Here is a 22,380-nt window from a genome sequence, read left to right on the forward strand (position 1 = left end):
AGACTGTATTCACCATATAGTTTATTGGTTTAGCTTTTCCTATAATAAAGGACAATAAAAAAAAAAAAAAAAAAAGGTTGTCTCATCATGCCTGTTTTACTAAATACTTTGCTCCAAAATATTTTCAGGGTACAAACACACACACACCGTATACGCAGCAGATTTGATGCCGTGTTCAGTTATTTAGATCTAATCTGCTGCGTATCGCAGCAGTAAATACGCTGCGTATACGGTGTGTGTGTGTGTGTTTGTACCCTCAAACTGTAGTGCAATTTCACTTAAAACACTGAATTGCACACCTCTTGGAAATTAATGAATGATTCAACAACGAGGTGTTAACACTCCCCTTGTTAATGCAACATGTCCATACACAATTTAACAATACTGACAAAACGGACAGCATGTCCCAACAGTCAGCACTAACTGCATAGTTAGAGTGTGTTAGGGGCATGCTGCATTTACAAAGGGAATGAAAACACTATGGGGGAGATTTATCAAACATGGTGTAAAGTGAAACTGGATCAGTTGCCCCTAGCAACCAATCAGATTCCACCTTTCATTCCTCACAAACGCTTTGGAAAATGAAAGGTGGAATCTGATTGGTTGCTAGGGGCAACTGAGCCAGTTTCACTTTACACCATGTTTGATAAATCTCCCCCTATGTATACAACCTTAGAACAGGAAAATGTAGAGTTCTAATTAAAAATGTTTCTCTGTTATTTCATGGGGAATGTTAACCATAGATAACTAGCAAGTAGATGCTAACAAACATGTCAAGAGATCTATATATCCTCTTGCGGTAATAACATTTTTGATGGTGCAAGGACATTTTTATTGATAAAGAGAATTATGAATAAAATACTCCCCTATCTTGGCCCCCACAGCACCCCTCTTCTGGTTTCCTACTTGACCCCATGCTTAGCCAGTCAGACTGTAGGGGTGTCCTATGTCAGTCTCAGAAACAGCAAGCAGAGAAACAATTTGGAAACCGGAACACATTACAGGTGAGCTGCAGGGGACCTAGGTAGGAGAAAGTGGCCCAGAACAATCTGACACAAACATCTGTCTTTAACAGACAGCAACCAATCACAGCTCATTCTGAGAAACAAAAAGCAGAGCTGCGATTGGTTGCTATTTGTCAGACAAATAGTGTCAGATTTGTGTCTCAGTTTGATAAATCTGGGCCCATTTCTTTGCTTTTATACATATCCCAGTATTAGGCCATGTTCTTTTTAACTCAGCGTTTCAGTGTTGTGAATCCACTCCTGGTTTTGGTTGCAAAATACTATGTTCACACACTGTTTAAATTTAGCAGATAACAGCAATTATGTGGCATTAAATTGTGGCTATTTCAAAACAACGGTCGTTATTTGCAATTAAATGACGGCCACCCACTCAATTTCATCAGTTAGTGAACATAGCCTTTCTGTGTTTCAAGCCACTCCTGGTGTTTGTTGCAAAATACTGAGCAAAAATACTGTGTGTTAACTTCGCTTTATATTGAAAATTTTATATATCCAGGATAACCCTTTAACACCTGCCATATACATACATTACAAATTTCAGAAATAAAAAGCCAAGTCCCAGTTCCCCAACAAAAGGACAAAGAAAATGTAGTTGGCTTAGTTATTTATTAATATTATTCAGAAATGCGGTTCTGGCCAGTGTGATTAAATAGAAACGGCTAGTTCTATCAGGTGATGGGAATCCCACGCATTCTGGCAGGCTCACACACAATATGCTTTTACCCCAGTCAAAAAAAAACTTGTACCACCAAAAATTAGGTGTACAGAGTTTAAACAAAAGACAAAAAAAAAACCTAGGAAAGTGTCCTCTTAGGGAACAAAATAGGGAAGTCATAAGAGCAGCTAAGAACATTTAAATAAATTGTTTCCTAAACCATTTTTGTCCTCATTTAGGAGAGACATGAGCAACAAAATAAGTTTATTTCTAAGGGAAGCTCTCCTATGGGGAAGATTAAAAAAAAAAAAAAAAAAAAGGAAAAAAATGTACAGGTAATCGAATAAATATATACTTGTAGAGAATACAATCATGGGACTCTTCTCATTAAAAAAAAAAAAAAAAACACGCTACTGAGGTGCATTTTCAGGGGTCAGATTACCTAGTAAAAGCACCCCTACACTTTAGTACATTGCAAAGGATGCTGAACAGTATTTAAATAAATTGGTGCTTATTGCTAAAGACTGAAGGGGGGGGGGCAACAAATTATGTTAAAAATCATTAACATAATACCTGCTTTGCAGCAGAGGGGGAAAAAAAAAAAAAAAAAAAAAAAAAAAAAAAAGATACAAGTAAACCTTCCCCTGAAAATAGCCGCACGTTTTGGAATGGAAAAAAAAATATATATATAATATTCTCTCATTCGGCTAGTTTTATCATACACACAGTCTCAAGTTTAAATTCTATTTTTTTCCTTTTATACAAACAAAGTCTCCCTTCCCGCCCACAAAACAAAACAAAAATATATATATAGCCTAACCCCTAAGCAACTGCATATATCAAAAAGTATCTAAACGTTGATATCCACACAACAGAAAGAGGATTAAAAGAACAATATTTGATAGGGGAGGAGTGAGGTGGTGTACTTTTGTTTTCTCAGCCAATCGATTGCTTCCACTTTCCTGAAATAGAAGCTTCATATATATTAAAGGGGCACTTCATTGTGAGGATACAGTGGATAGACGAAAAAAAAGACTGTCCCCACTTGGCTTTAGTTTTTATTGTTACAAAGTTTTTGTTTGTTTTCTTCTTTTTTTCCAAAGCCAGTAGAGAGGGAAGCCACTGATACAGCCTGAAGAGAGAATAAAAGTCCTGAACAATGCAGCATTTACCTAAGCATGAGGTACAAATCTACCTCATTTATATCCTCCAAACCTTCACAAACTTGCGTCCAGTGAAAAACCATACAAACTGGGTTCAAGAGGAAATTCTTTTATCGTGGAAACATCCTTCTGATAATTTCCATGTGGCTGGACAACCCACAGCGAAAAACCTCTGTAGGGCATAAATGCAATATTTTTCATAGATTTATTTAAATATAAACTATATTTGTTGCATTAACAAAATGCTTTTGTTCTGACTGGATCTGTTCTGCCCCAGAATCAGAAAAGGACCTGATAAATGCAGCCATGAGAAATACCAATACCTAGAAGAAGATAAAAAAAAAAAAAAATAGTAATAATCCAGTTACATCTTCAAAAACACACCTTGGAAAAAATCTGATGCCTTAGTAGAGGGTATTGTAGTTTATTTAGGGAAATTAGATCTGAATGCAGAAAAGTACATATCTGGAGCATGGCAAACTGTGGTCAAGCCCGTCTAGATGAAAATTTGAAGGGGAGGGAGGGGGTAATGAAGTGGCTTTTTTCCCTGTGCACTTCTTTCTGTAAGAGCACAACAGACACCTCATCTGCAGGTCACTACCAAGCATTCCATGTGTAGTAGAAAATGGCAAAGGAGGAAAAGTGATGAGAGAGGATCACCCTTCCTCTCCTATTTGAGAAAGAACTAATCTGGAAAAAGTCCTTTCTTGCTTTCTTATGTTCACCAAGTTTGAGTTCTTTTTTGTCTTTATGTCTGTCATTGCTGAAGGATGCATTCATTATTTCCACGTAGAGGACTGGGTGATTGAGCGGGAAGGTATCATATCTAGGAGGTATTCCCGTTGGCGGTCCACGGCTGTTGACTTATGCACAGTGAGGCCAGGGTTCACAAAGGCTAAAGTCCCTCCTGTAATGCATCAAAGGTATAGAGAAAGATAAGAAAACGATTATATCATTATGTTGCACACAACCGCACCACCTATTTAGTTATATCCAAATGTGACAGAATTGTTGTAGATATTTCTGCCTCTAACAGTCAGTGCCATAAATGTTAATAGGGTCATTTTAACCTTATGAACCAATTTCAGTAAATCTCATTCAGATACATAAAACTCAAATGTCTTGCGGCCGGGGTCAACACGAATCAGGTATGTATAGTGCACTACACTTCCGGGGGTGGGGGGTGGGGCATTCACTAACATAACATACATTACAAAGTTGTATAACTTTGTAATGTGTGTTATTCAGTGAATAATTTTCTAAAGCCGCACTACCCCTTTAAGCTTCATGATGTATATATTCTAAGCCTGGGTTCACACTAGGTATATTTCAGTAAGTATTGTGGTCCTCATATTGCAACCAAAACCAGGAGTGGATTAAAAACACAGAAAGGATCTGTTCACACAATGTTGAAATTAAGTGGATGGCCGCCATTAACCCCTTAACGACATAGGGCGTATACGCCCTGATGCCGTTAAGGACGTTCAGAGCGGGGCCGCGCGGCGACCCCGCTCTGAACCGCGGCCGTCCCGGGTGCCGCTTGTAGCCCGGGACCGCCGGTATTAGCGGGCACGGTCCGATCGACGTGCCCGCTAATACAGTAATCAGATGCAGCTGTCAAACATGACAGCTGCATCCGATTACCGACTGCAGCACTTCCCTGGTGTCTAGTGGAGGAGATCGCTCCTCCGGGATGTTATCCCGGGAGGAGCGATCTCAGTTTCTGAAGCCGGCCGGGGACCGCTCCAAGATGCAGCAGCCGGAAGTAAACGAGTGCCTATCTCATGGATCTCTGCAGCATATCTATGCTGCAGAGATCTCTATGAGAGATCAGTGCACTTATACTAGAAGTCCCCTAGTGTAAAAGTTAAAAAAAAATTTTTGTTAATAGTAAAAAGCCCCCTCCCCTAATAAAAGTCTGAATCACCCCCCTTTTCCCAGGTTATAAATAAAAGTAAATAAACATGTTTGGTATCGCCGCGTGCGTAATCGCCCGAACTATTAATTAATCACATTCCTGATCTCGTACGGTAAATGGCGTCAGCGCAAAAAAATCCCAAAGTGCAAAATAGCGCATTTCTGGTCGCATCAAATCCAGAAAAATTGTAATAAAAAGCGATCAAAAAGTCGTATATGCGCAATCAAGGTACCGATAGAAAGATCACATCATGGCGCAAAAACTGACACCTCACACAGCCCCACAGACCAAAGGATAAAAGCGCTATAAGCCTGGGAACGGAGCGGTTTTAAGGGACGTATATTTGTTGACAATGGTTTGAATTTTTTACAGGCCATCCGATACAATATAAGTTATACATGTTAAATATCGTTTTAATCGTAACGACTTGAGGAACATATATAACAAGTCAGTTTTACCCCAGGGCGAATGGCGTAAAAACACATTTCCCCCAAATAAACAAAATGCGTTTGTTTTTTTTCAATTTCACCATACATTTATTTTTTTTCTGGATTCGCAGTGTACTTTATGCAAAAATTCAGCCTGTCATTGCAAAGTACAATTAGTGACGCAAAAAATAAGGGCTCATGTGGGTTTCTAGGTGGAAAAATGCAAGTGCTATGGCCTTTTAAGCACAAGGAGGAAAAAACGAAACCGCAAAAATCCAAATTGGCTCTGTCCTTAAGGGGTTAAATGGCAAATATTTGCTGTTATTTTAAAACAACGGCTGTTGTATTGAAATAATGGCAGTTATTTACTGTTATATGGCGGCCATCCACTCAATTACATCATTGTGTGAACAGATCCTTTCTGTGTTATTAATCCACTCCTGGTTCACACTATGTATATTTGAGGCTGTATTTGGTCCTCATGTCAGGTCCTCATAGCAACCAAAACCAGGAGTGGATTGAAAACACAGAAAGGCTCTGTTCACATAATGTAATTGAGTGGATGGCCGCCATATAACGGTAAATAACTGCCATTATTTCAATACAGCAGCCGTTGTTTTAAAATAACAGCAAATATTTGCCATTACATGACGGCCATCAACTCAATTTCAACATTGTGTAAACAGAGCCTTTCTGTGTTTTCAATCCATTCCTTGTTTTGGTTGCTATACAGCCTCAAATATACGTAGTGTGAATATAGCCTAAGGGTATAAACCCACACACCGTATAAGCAGCGTATTTACTGCTGCGATACGCAGCAAATACGCAGCAAACACGCAGCAAATACGCAGCAGATTAGATCTAAATAACTGAACACAGCATCAAATCTGTACCAACAAATCTGCTGCGTATTTGCTGCGTATTTGTTGCGTATCTGCTGTGTATACGGTGTGTGGGTTTATACCCTACAAGTGAATCTGTTACCTGCAATTTACATTCTAAACTGCTTACCCAGTTAGACATATGAAAGGTACTACAAGTGTCATTGGCCTAACTGTACTTCTAGAACAAAGAAAAATGCTTTTTCTCTGGTGCAATACATCAAAAAGGTGGTTCCAAGCCCCTGAAGTAATGAGGTGTATAGAAATTGCTTGCAGGTGTGAGATGTGAAGTGCTAAGCTTAGCAGTGCCAAGTGGTGGAAGTCAACTAACAGGCATGGGTAAGTATGGATGGGAAGGGGAGCAAAGGAGCATTACAGCTACCAGCTCTTCAGGGGCTTGGGAACGCTTCTGACAAATTGTACCAAAGGATAAAGGCATTTTTCTATATTTTGGAAGCATAAGGGTGCGTTCACACCTACAGGATCCACAGCAGATTTGTTGGTGCAGATTTGATGCTGTGTTCAGTTATCTAAATGAAATCTGCTGCGGATCCGTTAAGTGTGAACGTACCCTAATGGTGCGTTCACACCTACAGGATCTGCAGCTGATTTTCTGCAGCAGATTTCATTTAAATAACTGAACACAGCATCAAATCTGCTGCAGATCCTGTAGGTGTGAACGCACCCTAAAGAGGTATTATTTGCTTCTCTCTGACAGTTATCAGACATTTTCAGTAGTTAGAAAAGTGAATTGCAGCTTACTTTAGCCAGAGGATACTAGGGTCCATTTACATTAACAGGTATCTCGGACACAAACGAGCAACTATCAGTGAGACCGTTGATTGTTTGCAGTGCCTTCACATGGCACAAGAAATTGAGTGGATGGGCTGCATGATGACTATCATTCGTGCAGCCATGGAAACGGCCAACACAGATATATCCATATATGTGCTGTAGTGATGCACGATACACCGAAATATCACTACTATCGATATTCCGGGAAAAAAAACCAAACAGATTCAGTACCAGGATTTCCTGGTATCGATACTTTATGTTAAAGCTGCACTATTGGGAAGCTCAACATAAAGTATAGTACAGAGAACACGGCCGGCGGCTAGCTGAGCGCCGGCCATGTTCTCTGTGTGCCGCCCCCTCCTCAGCTCGCACACCATCTGCTCACAGCAGCGTGAATTTCAAATAGCCGACACACAGCGGTGGCCAGTGCCGGCTGTTTTACTCAGTACATGCCGCTGTCACAACGAACAGAGGCATTTGACCTCTCCAGATGAGCTCCAGGGGTGCAGCAGAGGTGAAGAAAGAGTGATAAGCGCACGGAGAGGGTTAACTGGGACCGAGGAGGCACGGACAGAAAGTGGGAGAGACAGCAGCGGCACAGGGGAGGACAGACAAACAGGAAGCACTGCAGGAGACACGGTCCTCCCGGGAACAACAGCAAGTGATAGATGTGGTGCCACTGGTACAGGACACTTGATCACCAGCACTGAGGCAAGGAGAACGTCTGTCACCCTTGGAATGCTGGTCTTAGCCGGGGAGAAAGGTTAGCGCTGTGCTCGCTGTACATTAAGAATGACTGCAGCTGTACAAACTACACACAGACATGTCTGCGGTACTGCTCTCCACACGCTGCAGGGGTGGCCTGGGATGACCTGCTCTCTGTTATTGACAGACTGAGACACCCCTGGTGGGCATACACCTTCCTCTAAGCTCCGCCTCCTGTGCCTGTTGCAGGGCAGCATCATAACAATGACAAGGCCCTATTGGAGCCACCTACACACAGGAGGCTGCAATGGTGATTTATCAGGAGCCCCGAACACACTGAGGGGCTGCCATAGTGTATGATCAGTATCCCCTATACACTTGGGGCTGCCATGGTGTGCCTGGGACCTGCCAGTGTGCAGCGGTCCTTCATCTATCCCCCTCCCCTCCATGAGCCATTGCAGTGGCAGTTCATGCCCCCCTGGGGGCCCACCGATAAAGTGGCAATAGATCCGGTCCAGGACTTGGGGTCGGGGTCTGCTGCACAACTGCAACTCCCAGCATACCTCCTTGTGCACAACTCCCAGCAGGTATGTTGGGATTTGTTGTGCACAAGGTAGTATGTATCCCAGCATCATATCCGCAGTCTGGGCGGGGGTCATTACATTTGTATTTTTCAGAATTTTTTTCCCAAACTTTATTAAAGTATCGAACTGATATCGAGTATCGCAATAAAAATAGCTGGTATCGGTATCGAACTCAAAATTGTCGTATCGTGACATCCCTAATGTGCTGTTAGTTTCCAGATCACAAGCAGTGCATACTTACCAGCCACGCTGCTTGTGAGCTGGAAAAGAGCTGACAGGTCGTATACCCTGATACATCGGACCATGTAATACAGCCTTTACACACAGAGATGTGCGGCCAATAAAAGATACATTTTGAAGCAGGTTCTAAACTGATATATCAAAGCTGGGTTTTTAATGCAACCAGGGTATCCACTTAAGATGCTGACTGATATTTACGCTGTTTAAAAGGAGGGGGGGTGCTCACAGCCAAGACAAGAGAAACTAAATTCTATGCCTCTTTATATGATAAACACTATTTAAAAAGTTGTTCTAATACGCAAATATATTAACGTATAAAGCAAACTATATTTTGGTATAAGAGTACTTAAAACCAGTAGGTTCATCACTTATACAGCACTGTGAATGCTCTAAAAAAAAAAAAAATTTTTTATAAATGCATGTCCTCAAGGCCCAGAATAGCCGCATCCTGAAGAAATTAAAGATGCCAGTACAGCAGGACATATAACTACTGACATGTAATCTAAACATTTTGCAAATGAAGCTTGTGGGCAGGGATTTCCTGCAGTTATTTCCTCTGGACAGCGGAACAATCTCTGCTCATTACCATAATAAAAGGACAAAAAGGAGTAGCAGCAATTTATCAGGGATAAGATCAGCATCCAGAGCGTCACCAGCAGGAGAGGGTAATTATTCAATGCTTTATCCAGGGGTAGGGTTGATTTTTCAGTGGTCTCCTGGCTAACAGGTTCTCTTTAAAAAGGAAGTGAAGCCTTAATGCAGTAGTAAGTGCAGGGAAAAAAGCACTTTATAAGCATTTCCCATAACAAGTGTATATTGGTGATTTGTATAACTTTTGGGGGTCAATAAAATACTTCAATAAATTTTTTTGCCTGACTTCTCCTTTAAGCTAGGGAAATGTGCTGATAAATCACTCAGCAAACTTCCCATACATGTCCCTATATCCTCTGTCCCTGCGAATTAAAACGTATAAAAACTTTTACAAATTGGCGCACCGTATGTTAATCACCCCTAAGTAGTCATCTAGGTGGTGGGCTGCTTGAAGGTAGTCACCTTCTAGGGGCATTTTTCAAACTCCAGTGAAGCTGTGACATGCTGTAGCACACAGAGGCGTGCCGATATTCTCTGCACATGCCCAGTACAGCGAGTCCCCTTCTGTGCTGTAGGCAGCGTGATGAGAGCGCCGATGTGCGCTACAGCACGCCTCTTAATGACGTCACAGCTGTTTGAATAATGCCCCCCACGCCAAGGGGGGCGTGATTACATTGCCGAATCACCCAGGGGACGTGACTACCTTCAAACAGCCCACCTCCTAGATGACTACTTAGGGTGGGGGGATTAACATACGGCGGGCCAATTTGTAAAAGTTTATACATTTTAATTTCCAGGGACAGAGTATATAGGGACATGTATGTGAAGTGTGCCGAGTGATTTATCAGCACATTTCCTAGCTTAATAGGCATTTTTAATGTGATTGATTCCCTTTAAGCCCTACTCAAAAAATAAGCCCTACCATAGCTCCCAACCATACCATAGCTCCCAACAGTCTTGGACAAAGGCCCCCTATCTCCTGCCACAGCAGGGCAAAATCTGCTCAGTCGCTTCAGAGTCCCATCAGGAGATTTGTCCTCAATTTGAAAATTTGTACAGACAAGTGAAATATAATAAGACCTACCCCCCAAAATAAAACTTAGTCCATTTTTTTTCCTTAAGGAAAAAAAATATATAAGACCCTCTCTTATGGTAGAATGCAGGACGTCTTTTGGATAGTTTTTGGCATGATTATCCACAGCCAATTTTAGCAAGAGAGAAGCACATATATAATCCAGATAATCACAGGGGCAACAGCTAGAAAAATAACTGCAAATCTGTGGCTGTAAGGATACAAACAAACAAACCTGGGAATTTTTTTAATTTGTTAAAAGCTGAGGTACACACTATAGCGTCTCTTCAACTCTGATCTTCAGCCTGATCTGGCACCAGTGATAAAGATAATCACACAATGCGGAGGCAGCCATATAAATGCCTGATGTGTGCTAAGCGTGGGGCCTATTATTAGCGTAGGACTTGTGCACAGGCAGGAGATCAGATTTAGAGGGACACTTCAAATAAGGAAAGGATGGATCACAGATTTACCTGCTCCATCTGTGCAATAAAGAAATGAAAGAAAAAAAAGAAAAGAAAAAAAGATAATACATTGCTCTAATAAGGTACTTAAATGCTGCATGATATATTCAGGTAAAATTGTTGCAGCAACAAAATTACCCATATTGCTTACCCCTGTGCATATCCACTGATTGTTTCTTTGATTGTTGTGTCGCTATGACTCTCTGACTAGATGTCTGCCCTATAGGAAACAATTATACCCATTTGATGCAATGACATACTGTAACAGCCAAAGGGGAAATACATTAAGAATAAAACTACTTTTCATAGGACCAGCATGTGATATCTGCTGCTCACATAACATGGACTGTTTTTTTTTTTTATTTACATGAAAAGATACATTTCCCATGAGGGAGATACACAGAAATATAAAAATATATTATAGACTACTAAAAAGGAACAACTTTTATTAGGGGTTCTGCAGTGCTCACCTAGGTGAGGTGAGTTATTTACATGATAATTTGTGGGCATGCTATATTAATCAAAGATTGTATGCACCACCACCATATATATGTCCAGAACAAGAAATACTATGGACTATGACCCTTCAGCCCACCAAAAGCAACAAGAATCCTACTCATATTTCCCATACTAACCCAACAATACCACTATATATATATATATGTGAAAAACAATTATGAAATGTTTCACAGCTGGGTCACTTCACTGTCGAAGGGCTTCTGTACCTACCCGCATTCATTGATTTCTTCCAGTTTCCAGATGCCAGATTAGTTTTGTTCACAGGATGCTCTCCGGGTTTTACAGATCTGTTGGCAAGGGTGGCTGCATTAGGCAGTTTGGTCGTAGGTGGGAACGTATGCAGCACGCCTCGGGTGGTCCCTGATAAACCACGGGATATTGGTGTGGGGCTCTTAAGAGAGAAACATTATAGAATGACGTTTAAAGCATGTGTCCAGCTTTTCAAGCATTTAATTAAATAGCTCAGATGCATTTAAAAAAAAGACAACTTTGTAAATGGTCTTCTAAATATATCCTACTGTTTTGTACTTAATGTACAACTACTATGTAGATGTATGCGTCCCTATGGAAAAAGTACGGATTCTTAAAAGTTACGGACGCTCCCATGCTTCTATGATACAATCTGTACCACAATTATGCTCTATACTTAAAGGGGTTGGCCACTTTATAGTAAAATTGTTGTGTGTAGAATGTTTAAGGGTCCATTTACACAGAAAGATTATCTGACAGATTATCTGCCAAAGATTTGAAGCCAAAGCCAGGAATGGATTCTAAAAAGAGGAAAAATCTCAGGCTTTCCTTTATGACCTGATCTCTGTTTATAGTCTATCTTCCAAAGATTTGAAGCCAAAGCCGGAAACAATCCGTCAGATAATCTTTCTGTGTAGATGGATGTATACACATTAATTACTGACAGCAGATCCCCGCATACCTCATAGTGCTAAAATCAGACCTGAATTTGTCATGCGATTGCCACGTTAGTCTGGTCATAGGTTTGCATCCTTTAAAGGGGTACTCCGGCCGAGTTTACTGTTGTATACAGCTCTGCCGCCTGAAGTGTGCCGTTGTGGCATGGCTGCGCCCCAGCGCAGCCATTCTGTGCCATGACATCTGCTGCAGTGGACGTCTCGTTTCCAGGCTGTGCCACCCTCCTCTTCAGACAGCACTTTGCCGTACACTCACAATAAGCGAGATTATGGCTTTGTCCTGTCGGCTGTACTCTCGCTTATTGCGTGAGTACAGCACAGCTCTGTGCTGTGGTACTTCTGGAGTAAGAACTTTTTACAAAAGTAAGCTTAGCCGGAGTACCCCTTTAAAGGGAATCTGTCAGCACCTTTTCTTGGTCTGAGGTGCTGACAGTGTGAGGAAGGTCTGTGTGTTGTAGTGGCGTCTCATACCTCTGTCAAAGAGGGGGAGTGGTGATGGTTTTGTGCCGCACTTCGGCCCGCCTTACCACTCCCCCTCCCAGCTTGTATTGAATATTCATGGAGCCGGTCCCCCAGCCTCCTGGCGACATCATCAGTATCTTCCTTGTTCTGTGAAGTGCGCGCACGCTCCCACGGCAATTCGTGCATGCGCCGTAGCGCGTTGGAGCGGCGCAGGCGCACTGAGGGCTAATGCCTATGCCCTCAATAGCTTCGTTCAGTGCCGGTCCGATGCACTACGGCGCATGCGCGAATCGCCGTGGGAGCGTGCGTGCACTTTACAGAACAAGGAAGATACTGATGACGACGCCAGGAGGCCGGCTCCATGAATATTCAATACAAGCTGGGAGGGGGAGTGGTGAGGCGGGCCGAAGTGCGGCACGAAGCCATCACCACTCCCCCTCTTTGACACTTATGAAGATGAATTACAGAAACTACAGGACCGATCGGAAAAACAGAGGTATGAGACGCCACTACAACACACAGACCTTCCTCACACTGTGGGCACCTCAGACCAAGAAAAGGTGCTGACAGATTCCCTTTAAGTGGTAGTTTAATAGCATATATACCTCTCCAGGCTTCTGCTTCTCTACCTGACCAACACTGTGGAGACAGATCAGTGCCAATGCAGGAGTTAGAAAGAAATGTGCAGCTATGAACAGCCACACAGTTCTCCCAATCTGGCAGTGAGGTTTATGGGCACTCTGCACAATCATTAATCAAATGGTCAGGGAGGGTCTGATAATGCCAGGACACCGAATGACCTTTTAGCAATTTTTCCAGCTTTGCTACAAAGTACTTGTTATGGAAAGTTCAAATTAATTTTCTCCTATTTCTTTTGTCATTTTCTTTTCATTGTAACCATTTGCTCACCTGTTTCAGAGAGTGGTGTTGAACAGAATGTTCTGATTTAATCTGTGCAGGGGAAGAGCTCTGCAGTATTCGCTGCTCAATCTCTTGCTCTTGTTGCAAAGCTTTGACAAAGGCAGCCTTCAGTCGGTTAGTGTGCTCAGCCTTCAGGGCCTTCTTTTGGTTAGAAGTCATGCAAACATCACACATGATGGTCCCATTCTTTTCCTGCCTCCAGCGGCTAGTGAAGTCAGTCTTGCATTGGGCACAACTATAAGGCTCATGAGATGCAGGTGGTGGCACAGTTTTACCTGTAAGGACGACAGTTTTATTCATTATAGGGTAATATATCAATGGAGAGTTAATTTAACAGATTAAACATACCACACCACTACAGAGAAGCACTCCATAGATACCAAACTATTTTTTACTTTCATTTAATCTTACCCTGGGTTTCCAGCAGGTTCTGCACTACCTCCTCCAGTCCTACTAGATAGATGAACTCATTGTTGGCTGCACTTGGAAGGAAGTTAAGTTCTGGAGCAGGTGGTTTGGGTGGAGGAATCTCGAGCAAGGTTTTCTCCAACTGCTTACGTAGAGCAAGCTTGGCAGCTGCCTGCCGACTAGCAGGAGAGTCATTAGCATTACCACTTGAGATGCTGGTGGCATTTCCGGTTGTTCCAGCTGAGCCCTTCAACGAAGTTGGGGATGCCTTGAAAAAGAAAAAAAAAAAAAAAAAAAAAAAAGATTTGAAATATGTTAGGAGGCTATAAACTAACTTCTCAGAGGAGTTAATAGGTATGAATTTTACCCAAATGTATAGGTGGTCAATATATTACCTTAATGTTAATTGAAACACTAAAGTAAACTTTTGAGTCATAGGAAACTAGAGCCATCTAGTCACTGTTTAATCTCTTATCTTAAGGGCGGAGCCCTTTACTATGTTCGCCCTGGGGTAAAACTGACTTGTTATATATGTTCCTTAAGTTGTTACGATTACAACGATATGTAACATGTATAACTTTTATTTGATTTGATGGCTTGTAAAAAATTAAAACCTTTAAAGAAAATATATGTTCCTTAAAATCGCTCCATTCCCAGGCTTATAGCGCTTTTATCCTTTGGTCTATGGGTCTGTGTGAGGTGTCACTTTTTGCGCCATGATGTGATCTTTCTATCGGTACCTTGATTGCGCATATATGACTTTTTGATCGCTTTTTATTACAATTATTCTGGATTTGATGCGACCAAAAATGTGCAATTTTTCACTTTGGGATTTTTTTTTGCGCTGACGCCGTTTACCGTGTGAGATCAGGAATGTGATTAATTAATAGTTCGGGCGATTACGCACGCGGCGATAGCAAACATGTTTGTTTATTAATTTATTTATTTATATTTATAAAATGGAGAAAGGGGGGTGATTCAGACTTTTATTAGGGGAGGGGATTTTGTGTTATTAAAAATACATTTTTCTTTTACTTTACACATATACTAGAAGCCCCCCTGGGGGACTTCTAGTATATGCACTCTGATCTCTCATAGAGATCCATGCAGTATAGTTATACTGCATGAATCCATGAGATCGGTGTTCTATTACTTTTGGCTGCTGCAGCCAAAAGCAATAGAATGTCGAGCCGGGATCAGCGCCATTACGGAGCAGACCCCGGCCCGGGATGGATGCGGGGATCGCCCCCCCGCAATCGCGCCGCAGGGGGGCGATCCCCCCACTAGACCACCAGGGATGCATATCAGCAAGTATTTAGAAGCAGCTGTCAACTTTGACAGCTGCTTCTAAGTACTTAATTAGCGGGCACGGCGATCGGACCGTGCCCGCTAATAGCCGCGATCCCGGGCTACATGCGGCACCCGGGATCGCGGCAGTTCAGAGGGGGGGTCGCCGCGCGACCCCCCTCTGAACTCCCATAGCGGCACGAGGACGTTCAATAACGTCCTGGTGCAGCTATGGGTTAAAAGGCCATAGCAGTTGCATTTTTTCACCTAGAAACCCACATGAGCCCTTATTTTTTGCGTCACTAATTGTACTTTGCAATGGCAGACTTAATTTTTGCATAAAATATGCTGCGAAACAAGAAAAAAAATTATGTGCGCGGTGAAATTGAAAAACAAACGCAATTCTTTCTTTTTTTCGTTTTTACGCTGTTTGTACTATGGAAAAACTGACATGTTATACATGTTCCTCAAGTCGGTACGAGTAAAATGATATGCAACTTGCATAACTTTTATATTATTTGATGGCTTTTAAAAAAAATAAAACCTTCTACAGCAAAAAAAGTTCCCTAAAATCTCTCTATTCCCAGGCTCATAACGCTTTTATCCTTTGGTCTATGGGGCTGTATGAGGTGTCATTTTTTGCATCATGATGTGTTCTTTCTATTGGTACCTTCATTGCGTATATGCGATTTTTTGATCGCTTTTCATTACAATGTTTCAGTTTAGGGGAGATCCGCCACTAGACACCAGGGATGGGCTGCATTTAACACTGTTAAATGCAGCTGTCATGTTTGACAGCTGCATCCAACGGTGTTAATTAGCGGGAGCGGCGATTGGACCGCTCCCACTAATAGGCGCGGTCCCATGCTGCAGAAAGCAGTCGGGATCGCGGCAGTTCAGAGCGGGGTCACAGTGCGGCCCCCCTCTGAACACCTCTTAGGGAGACATGACTTATGGGTACGGCATATGTCCCTAAGAGGATAATGACCAAAGGTCATTGATGCATGGATGTCAAGGTCACAATGAAGCAGTGCTCTCCTCACCTTTAAAAAGCCATAATGCCTCTACTTTTCCACCAACAGGGCTGGTTGGGGTGTCATTTTTTGCACCATGATCCCTAGTTTTTATTGGTATCATATTGTGTAAAAGACAAATATGGATCGGTTTTTGTAAAACATTTTCTGAATTTGAAAAAAAAAAAAAAAAAAAATCTGCAATCCTGGTGTTTTTCCCCTCTCTTTTAGTTTATGCCATTCAATGTGTGGGAATAATATTCCCAACATGTTTTTTTCCCGCTTGTCAGGGACAGTGATCCGGACAGGTGCCTATCCTGTCACTGACTTCCTTAAGCCCTTCACGTCAGATCTATAAAAACATAACACTGTTTCCGCACAGTCAACCACGTAACGGGGAGGAAGGGGGGGGGAGAGAAACACACCAAGACTGCTGATTTTTTCAAATTAGATATCGGAAAAAAAATTATAAAAAGGCGATAAAGACCACGGGATTCAAATGCCAAAGGTTCAGGTTCATAAGAATCTGAACATCGCCCGGTTCGCTCAGCTCTTATAAGGTTTATAAAGACAAACAAAAGTCCATCAAGTTCAACCTAAATAAATAATAAACAGCTTGCAAAAAAATGTATTGATGGTCCACAACAGGAGTCCAGTTTTGGTTCAAAGAGGGACATCGCTTAACATTAATATACCCTAAGGCCTTATTCACATGGTCTGTGTTTTTTTTTTTTATTTCTGGTGAGTATATTCTGTTCGCTACAAACATTCACAATCTGCTAAAAAATGCGGATTGTGCGTTTGTGGTGCATCCGCAATCCGTTATCACTTATGTAAATGTTGAATCTGTACCGTACTATACACACATATACATTGCAGATGTGCATTTTTTTTCATGGACTATACTGATGCCAAAAGTTTAAAATCTATTGGAGAATCTGCAAAATCAAAAAACGGGTCCGAGGACAAAATTACGAACCGTGTGAATAAGGCTTAAGAGGGCATAGGGACAAAAGGTAGTTGCCACTGAACAATCACTCTATACAATGACACTGTCTTTTAAGTGTTGAGTAAAGAAACAATTAGTTTCTCTATGTATATGCATTTACCAACCTGTGGTATATTGACCAGCAAGCTTGTGTTGGCCACGTTGGCTACGCGAATAAGTCCTTGTTGGATGATCCTTTGACCTTGAATCTGCACATTGGGCACTGATGCTCGAGGAGCAAGTAGTAATGGAGGTGGGCCTGTACTTGGATGTTGTCTGATATTGTGCATCTGCTGAGGAGAGACAGAAATGGGCTGATGGTGGAAGGGGGGGGGGGGGAAGACAGTGGGAAAAATGTGAGAAGGAAAGATAATGTGATAAGGAGCAACAGACACCAAATTGGGGTGAAGAGGGAGAAATCTTGAACTATTGATGGGGGCCTGACGAATACTGTAAGCGAGCACGATCTGCTAAATCGGCGCTTACTGGGCCTATTACACGGACAGATAATCGTTTAGCAAGAACTGCACATAGTTAGCCTTTGCTCAAACAGTTTACATAACCTCTCCGTGCTCCTGGTCTTTTCCTCCACTCAATTTCCTCCCTGGCACCGCACTTGCAGCTTTAGAGCAGCCTGTCTGAACTGACAGGCCGCTGTGAAGCTTCAGCACACGGGACCAGGGAGGAAAAAGAGCACAGAAAACGACCAGGAGCACGGAGAGGTTATGTAAACTGTTTGTTAAATCGTCAGCTGTCGGCCTTGCATCACTATCTATATAATAAAAATGAAAGTCTATTTGGGACAGACAGACAGACTTCCAAACGCCTGAACAGTTTTAACCCTAAATTTGGCACACAGATACATTGGGTGCCCGGGAAGGTTTTAGCGAAGGTCCCGTCCCCGCCAGATGTACAGGAGGGGAGGGGGAGGGGAAACAGCGCTCCATAGAGATGAATGGGAAAATCTCCTCACTGCAAACACAGGTGATATAATTAGCTGCAGATTTGCCCAGAGAAAATAGCAGTTGGAGCCTTAGCAACCAATAGGATTACTGCTCTCATTTTCACAGGGAGCAATGGTTGCTAGGGAAGCTGCCTCACAACATCCACAGTAATAACTGGTAGACCCCCTACTCCATCTATACAGTACATGTATATACAGGACCCCCTACTCCATCTATACAGTACATGTATATACAGGACCCCCTACTCCATCTATACAGTACATGTATATACAGGACCCCCTACTCCATCTATACAGTACATGTATATACAGGACCCCCTACTCCATCTATACAGTACATGTATATACAGGACCCCCTACTCCATCTATACAGTACATGTATATACAGGACCCCCTACTCCATCTATACAGTACATGTATATACAGGGCCCACTACTCCATCTATACAGTACATGTACATACAGGACCCCCTACTCCATCTATACAGTACATGTATATACAGGACCCCCTACTCCATCTATACAGTACATGTATACAGGACCCCCTACTCCATCTATACAGTACATGTATATACAGGACCCCTACTCCATCTATACAGTACATATATATACAGGGCCCCCCTACTCCATCTATACAGACCTGACCAATACCGCCATACTGTGCTGGATAACACTGTCATACCACACCTGACCAATACCACCATACCATGACTGGATAACACCGCCACACCAGACCTGACCAATACCGCCATACTGTAACTGGAAAACACTGTCATACCACACCTGACCAATACCGCCATACTGTGACTGGATAACACTGCCATACCAGACCTGACCAATACCGCCATACTGTGACTGGATAACACCACTATACCAGACCTGACCAATACCGCCACATTGTGACTGGAGAACACCGCCACACCAGACCTGACCAATACCGCCATACTATGACTGGATAACACTGTCATACCAGACCTGACCAATACCACCATACTGTGACTGGATACACAGCCATACCAGACCTGTCCAATACCGCTATACTGGGACTGGATAACATTGCCATACCAGACCTGACCAATACCACCAAACTGTGACTGGGTAACACCGCCACACCAGACCTGACCAATACCGCCATACTGTGACTGGATAACACCGCTATACCAGACCTGACCAATACCACCATACTGTGACGGGATAACACTGTCATAACACACCTGACCAATACCACCATACTATGACTGGAAAAAACTGCTATACCAGACCTGACCAATACCGCCATACTGTAACTGGATAACACTGTCATACCACACCTGACCAATACCGCCATGCTGTGACTGGATAACACCACTATACCAGACCTGACCAATACCACCACACTGACTGGAGAACACCGCCACACCAGACCTGACCAATACCGCCATACTGTGACTGGATAACACCGCTATACAAGACCTGACCAAAGATTTTCTGGCAAGTCTGAACGGGAGGGTACTGCCCCCCTGCAAGGTGCTACCCTACGCACCAGACCATGGGTGCCTAATGGTAAATATGACCCTGCAGGTATACGGGACACTACAGGTATACAGTACCCCAAAACTATACACTACAAGTGCACGGGACCTCCAGCAACTATATACTACAGGTATACAGGACCCCAAACTTTACACTACAGGTATACAGGACCCCAAAACTATACACTACAGGTATACAGGACCTCCACCAACTATATACCTCAGGTATACAGGACCCCAAACTATACACTACAGGTATACAGGACCTCCACCAACTATATACTTCAGGTATACAGGACCCCAAACTATACACTACAGGTATACAGGACCTCCACCAACTCTATACTACAGTTATACAGGACCCTCAAACTATGCACTACAGGTATCCAGGACCCCTAAACTATAAACTACAGGTATAGAAGACCTCCACCAACTATACATTACAGGTATACAGCACCAACTATATACTACAGGTACACAGGACCCCCGAACTATACAGTAAAGGGATACAGGACCTTCACCAACTGTACACTGCAGGTATACAGGACCTCCCTCAACTACACACTACAGGTATACAGGACCCCCCCCAACTATACACTATAGGTATACAGCCCCCCAACTATGCACTGCAGATATGCGAGACCCCTAAAAACTATACATTGTGGGTATACAGAACCCCTCCAACTATGCACTACAGGTATACACTAATTCCACTAATTAACTCAGATGAAACAATACCTTTAGCTTGGCCTCCTGGGCACCTTAGAACAAATCTAATTAACACACTGAAACTTTATACCCGGGCAGCGCCGGGTACATTTTCTGTGTGTGTAATAACGGCCAATGATTTTAATATCAAGGCCTAAAGAAACGATCAGCCGATGGTTGTCGCTCTGTTTAATAGGGCCCTAACAGTGCAGATGGTAACTAATCTTACTTAAACAAGAGATGGAGGCTCAACAATGGATAAGACAGTTGTAAAACATTGACTGCAATAACACTTGTTAAGCATATTAAAATACAGGAATATCTAGGCAAAACTTTATACAGCTGAAGAAAAGGACAGCTAAACAAATACATATAAATGTCAGAAGGAATTATGCGTACCTGTGCTCCTCTCACAAGAGGTGGCATAACTATCTGTGTAGATTGCTTGGCTGGTGCCTGTTGCCCACCTCGTACTAAAGGAGGTGGGATAACAGTGCCACCAATACGGGATGGTACCTGCAAACAGAACAAGTGAATTAAACTACAAATCTGCTATAGGGAAGTTATGACATACTAGGGGACAGATTTCAAACTTAAAAGCAATCAAATGCAACTAATATAAACCAATGCAGGCGTAGCTGCTTATTTGGGGTTGATCAATATATTAACCTTTTGAGGCGCAGTCTCTTTCTGAATCTGACTCTGGCGGAGCTTTTTAAGTAGCACTAGCTTAGCTTCTTCTAACCGTAATTCCTCTTTAAGTTGCTTGATCAGTCGCTCTCTTTCTTCAGGGCTACTCCTCTGTATTAGCTGTGGAGAAACATGTTAATTTGAATAAGATTACAAAGAAGGATTTAAAAGTTTGAATATAACTAGGGGGAGATAAAAAAAAAAGTCTAGGAAACCGCACCGCTTTACCTCAAAACAGCATACATCCAAGAAGTTCTTACACACACACTAAGTGGAGGCACCTAACATGGGTAGAGCAACTACTAGCCTCCAGAGTCATATAAAAACATAAGCTCTTGTGTTTTCTTAGGGCCCTATTACAAGGGATAATTATTGTGCAAAAAATTGTTATATTGTTCAAATTCAAATGATAATTGTACTGTGTAATTGCAGGCAACAATTGAAAAATTGTGTGTCGTTGATTAAAGGCCCTTTTCCACGGAACGATTATCGGCTGTTACGGACGATAATCGTCCCGTGGAATAGAAGGCACCGATCAGCCGACATCGTTCACGTCGGCTGATCGTTGCTGTCGTTTGTTTTTCAACATGTTGAAGAACAAACGACTGATACAGCCACGATCTGCTGCCGTCGCTCCGAGGAATAGGAGCGGCGGCAGCAGGCGCTGCTGTATGCTACGGGCTGCCCGGACGATCTAGCTATCACCCGGGCAGGCCCCCCGCGGACTCACCCGCTTGCTGCTGCCGTGTGGAATAGCGGCAGCAGTGAGCAAAGAATGAGGAGCAAACGAGCGCTGAGAGCGCTCATTTGCTTTAAGTTGGCCCGTGGCATAAGGCCTTTAGATCTGACCCTAAAATCATTGTTAATCGTTCACTAATCGTTCAGTGTACTTGATCATTCATTTTTTTGCTGGGATCAGAAGGAGTAAACACCCGTAGTAACAGTCGTAACTAACGACTATCATTCTGTGTAAGTTGGTGACCGATTTCAGGTTAACTATAAACAATCTTTTTTTGCGATTGTTTATCGTTAAAAATCGCTTTGTGTAATAGGACCCCTACACCTCTCCTTAAGGCTTGTGCACGCAAGATACCTTTGTTTCTTCTATCTTGGGACATGGACTTAAAAAGTAGCTAATTGACTTTTGCAAATCTTCAAGAATGCACACAGTTTCTCCAAATGTATAAAGATTAGAGAGAATCACTACAAGCAATTAACCCGCTGGTACAAAACTCCAGAACATATTCATCATTTGGGATTGTCGCACTCCAAAAGGAGACAGGCACACACACATATTTGGTGGACATGTCCACATATCAAATACTATTGGGCACAGATGGAGCGCACCATCAACCAAGTTTCTCCATGTGTGTCAAACTCTTCCTGGAAATAGTATCCATAGCCCTTAGCTCAAAGGCAGCTCCCCTTCAAATAGGCATTGTATGCTTTAGCATTTTAGCTGC

The 22,380-nt window shown here is 42.5% G+C and overlaps 1 protein-coding gene across 8 annotated transcripts in view; it reads right to left on the reverse strand.

Moving 5' to 3' along the window:
* Positions 1 to 1,616: 1,616 nt before the first annotated feature.
* The window catches only part of GATAD2A (GATA zinc finger domain containing 2A), an 81,284-nt gene continuing 60,520 nt past the window's right edge, over positions 1,617 to 22,380 (reverse strand). For 6 of the 8 annotated variants that reach the window (XM_069962232.1, XM_069962237.1, XM_069962239.1 and 3 more), the window contains 8 exons: positions 20,897 to 21,037; positions 20,627 to 20,743; positions 17,171 to 17,359; positions 13,761 to 14,025; positions 13,338 to 13,624; positions 11,251 to 11,431; positions 10,673 to 10,741; positions 1,617 to 3,750 (listed from right to left, as the gene is read on the reverse strand). In XM_069962232.1, coding sequence (XP_069818333.1) covers positions 3,623 to 3,750; positions 10,673 to 10,741; positions 11,251 to 11,431; positions 13,338 to 13,624; positions 13,761 to 14,025; positions 17,171 to 17,359; positions 20,627 to 20,743; positions 20,897 to 21,037 — 1,377 coding nt within the window. In that variant the 3' untranslated portion in view covers positions 1,617 to 3,622. The remainder of the gene's footprint in view (positions 3,751 to 10,672; positions 10,742 to 11,250; positions 11,432 to 13,337; positions 13,625 to 13,760; positions 14,026 to 17,170; positions 17,360 to 20,626; positions 20,744 to 20,896; positions 21,038 to 22,380) is intronic. The other 2 variants (XM_069962234.1, XM_069962233.1) reach the window with 2 other exon arrangements.

The sequence above is a fragment of the Dendropsophus ebraccatus genome, chromosome 3, assembly GCF_027789765.1.
Source record: "Dendropsophus ebraccatus isolate aDenEbr1 chromosome 3, aDenEbr1.pat, whole genome shotgun sequence".
Lineage (NCBI taxonomy): Eukaryota > Metazoa > Chordata > Amphibia > Anura > Hylidae > Dendropsophus > Dendropsophus ebraccatus.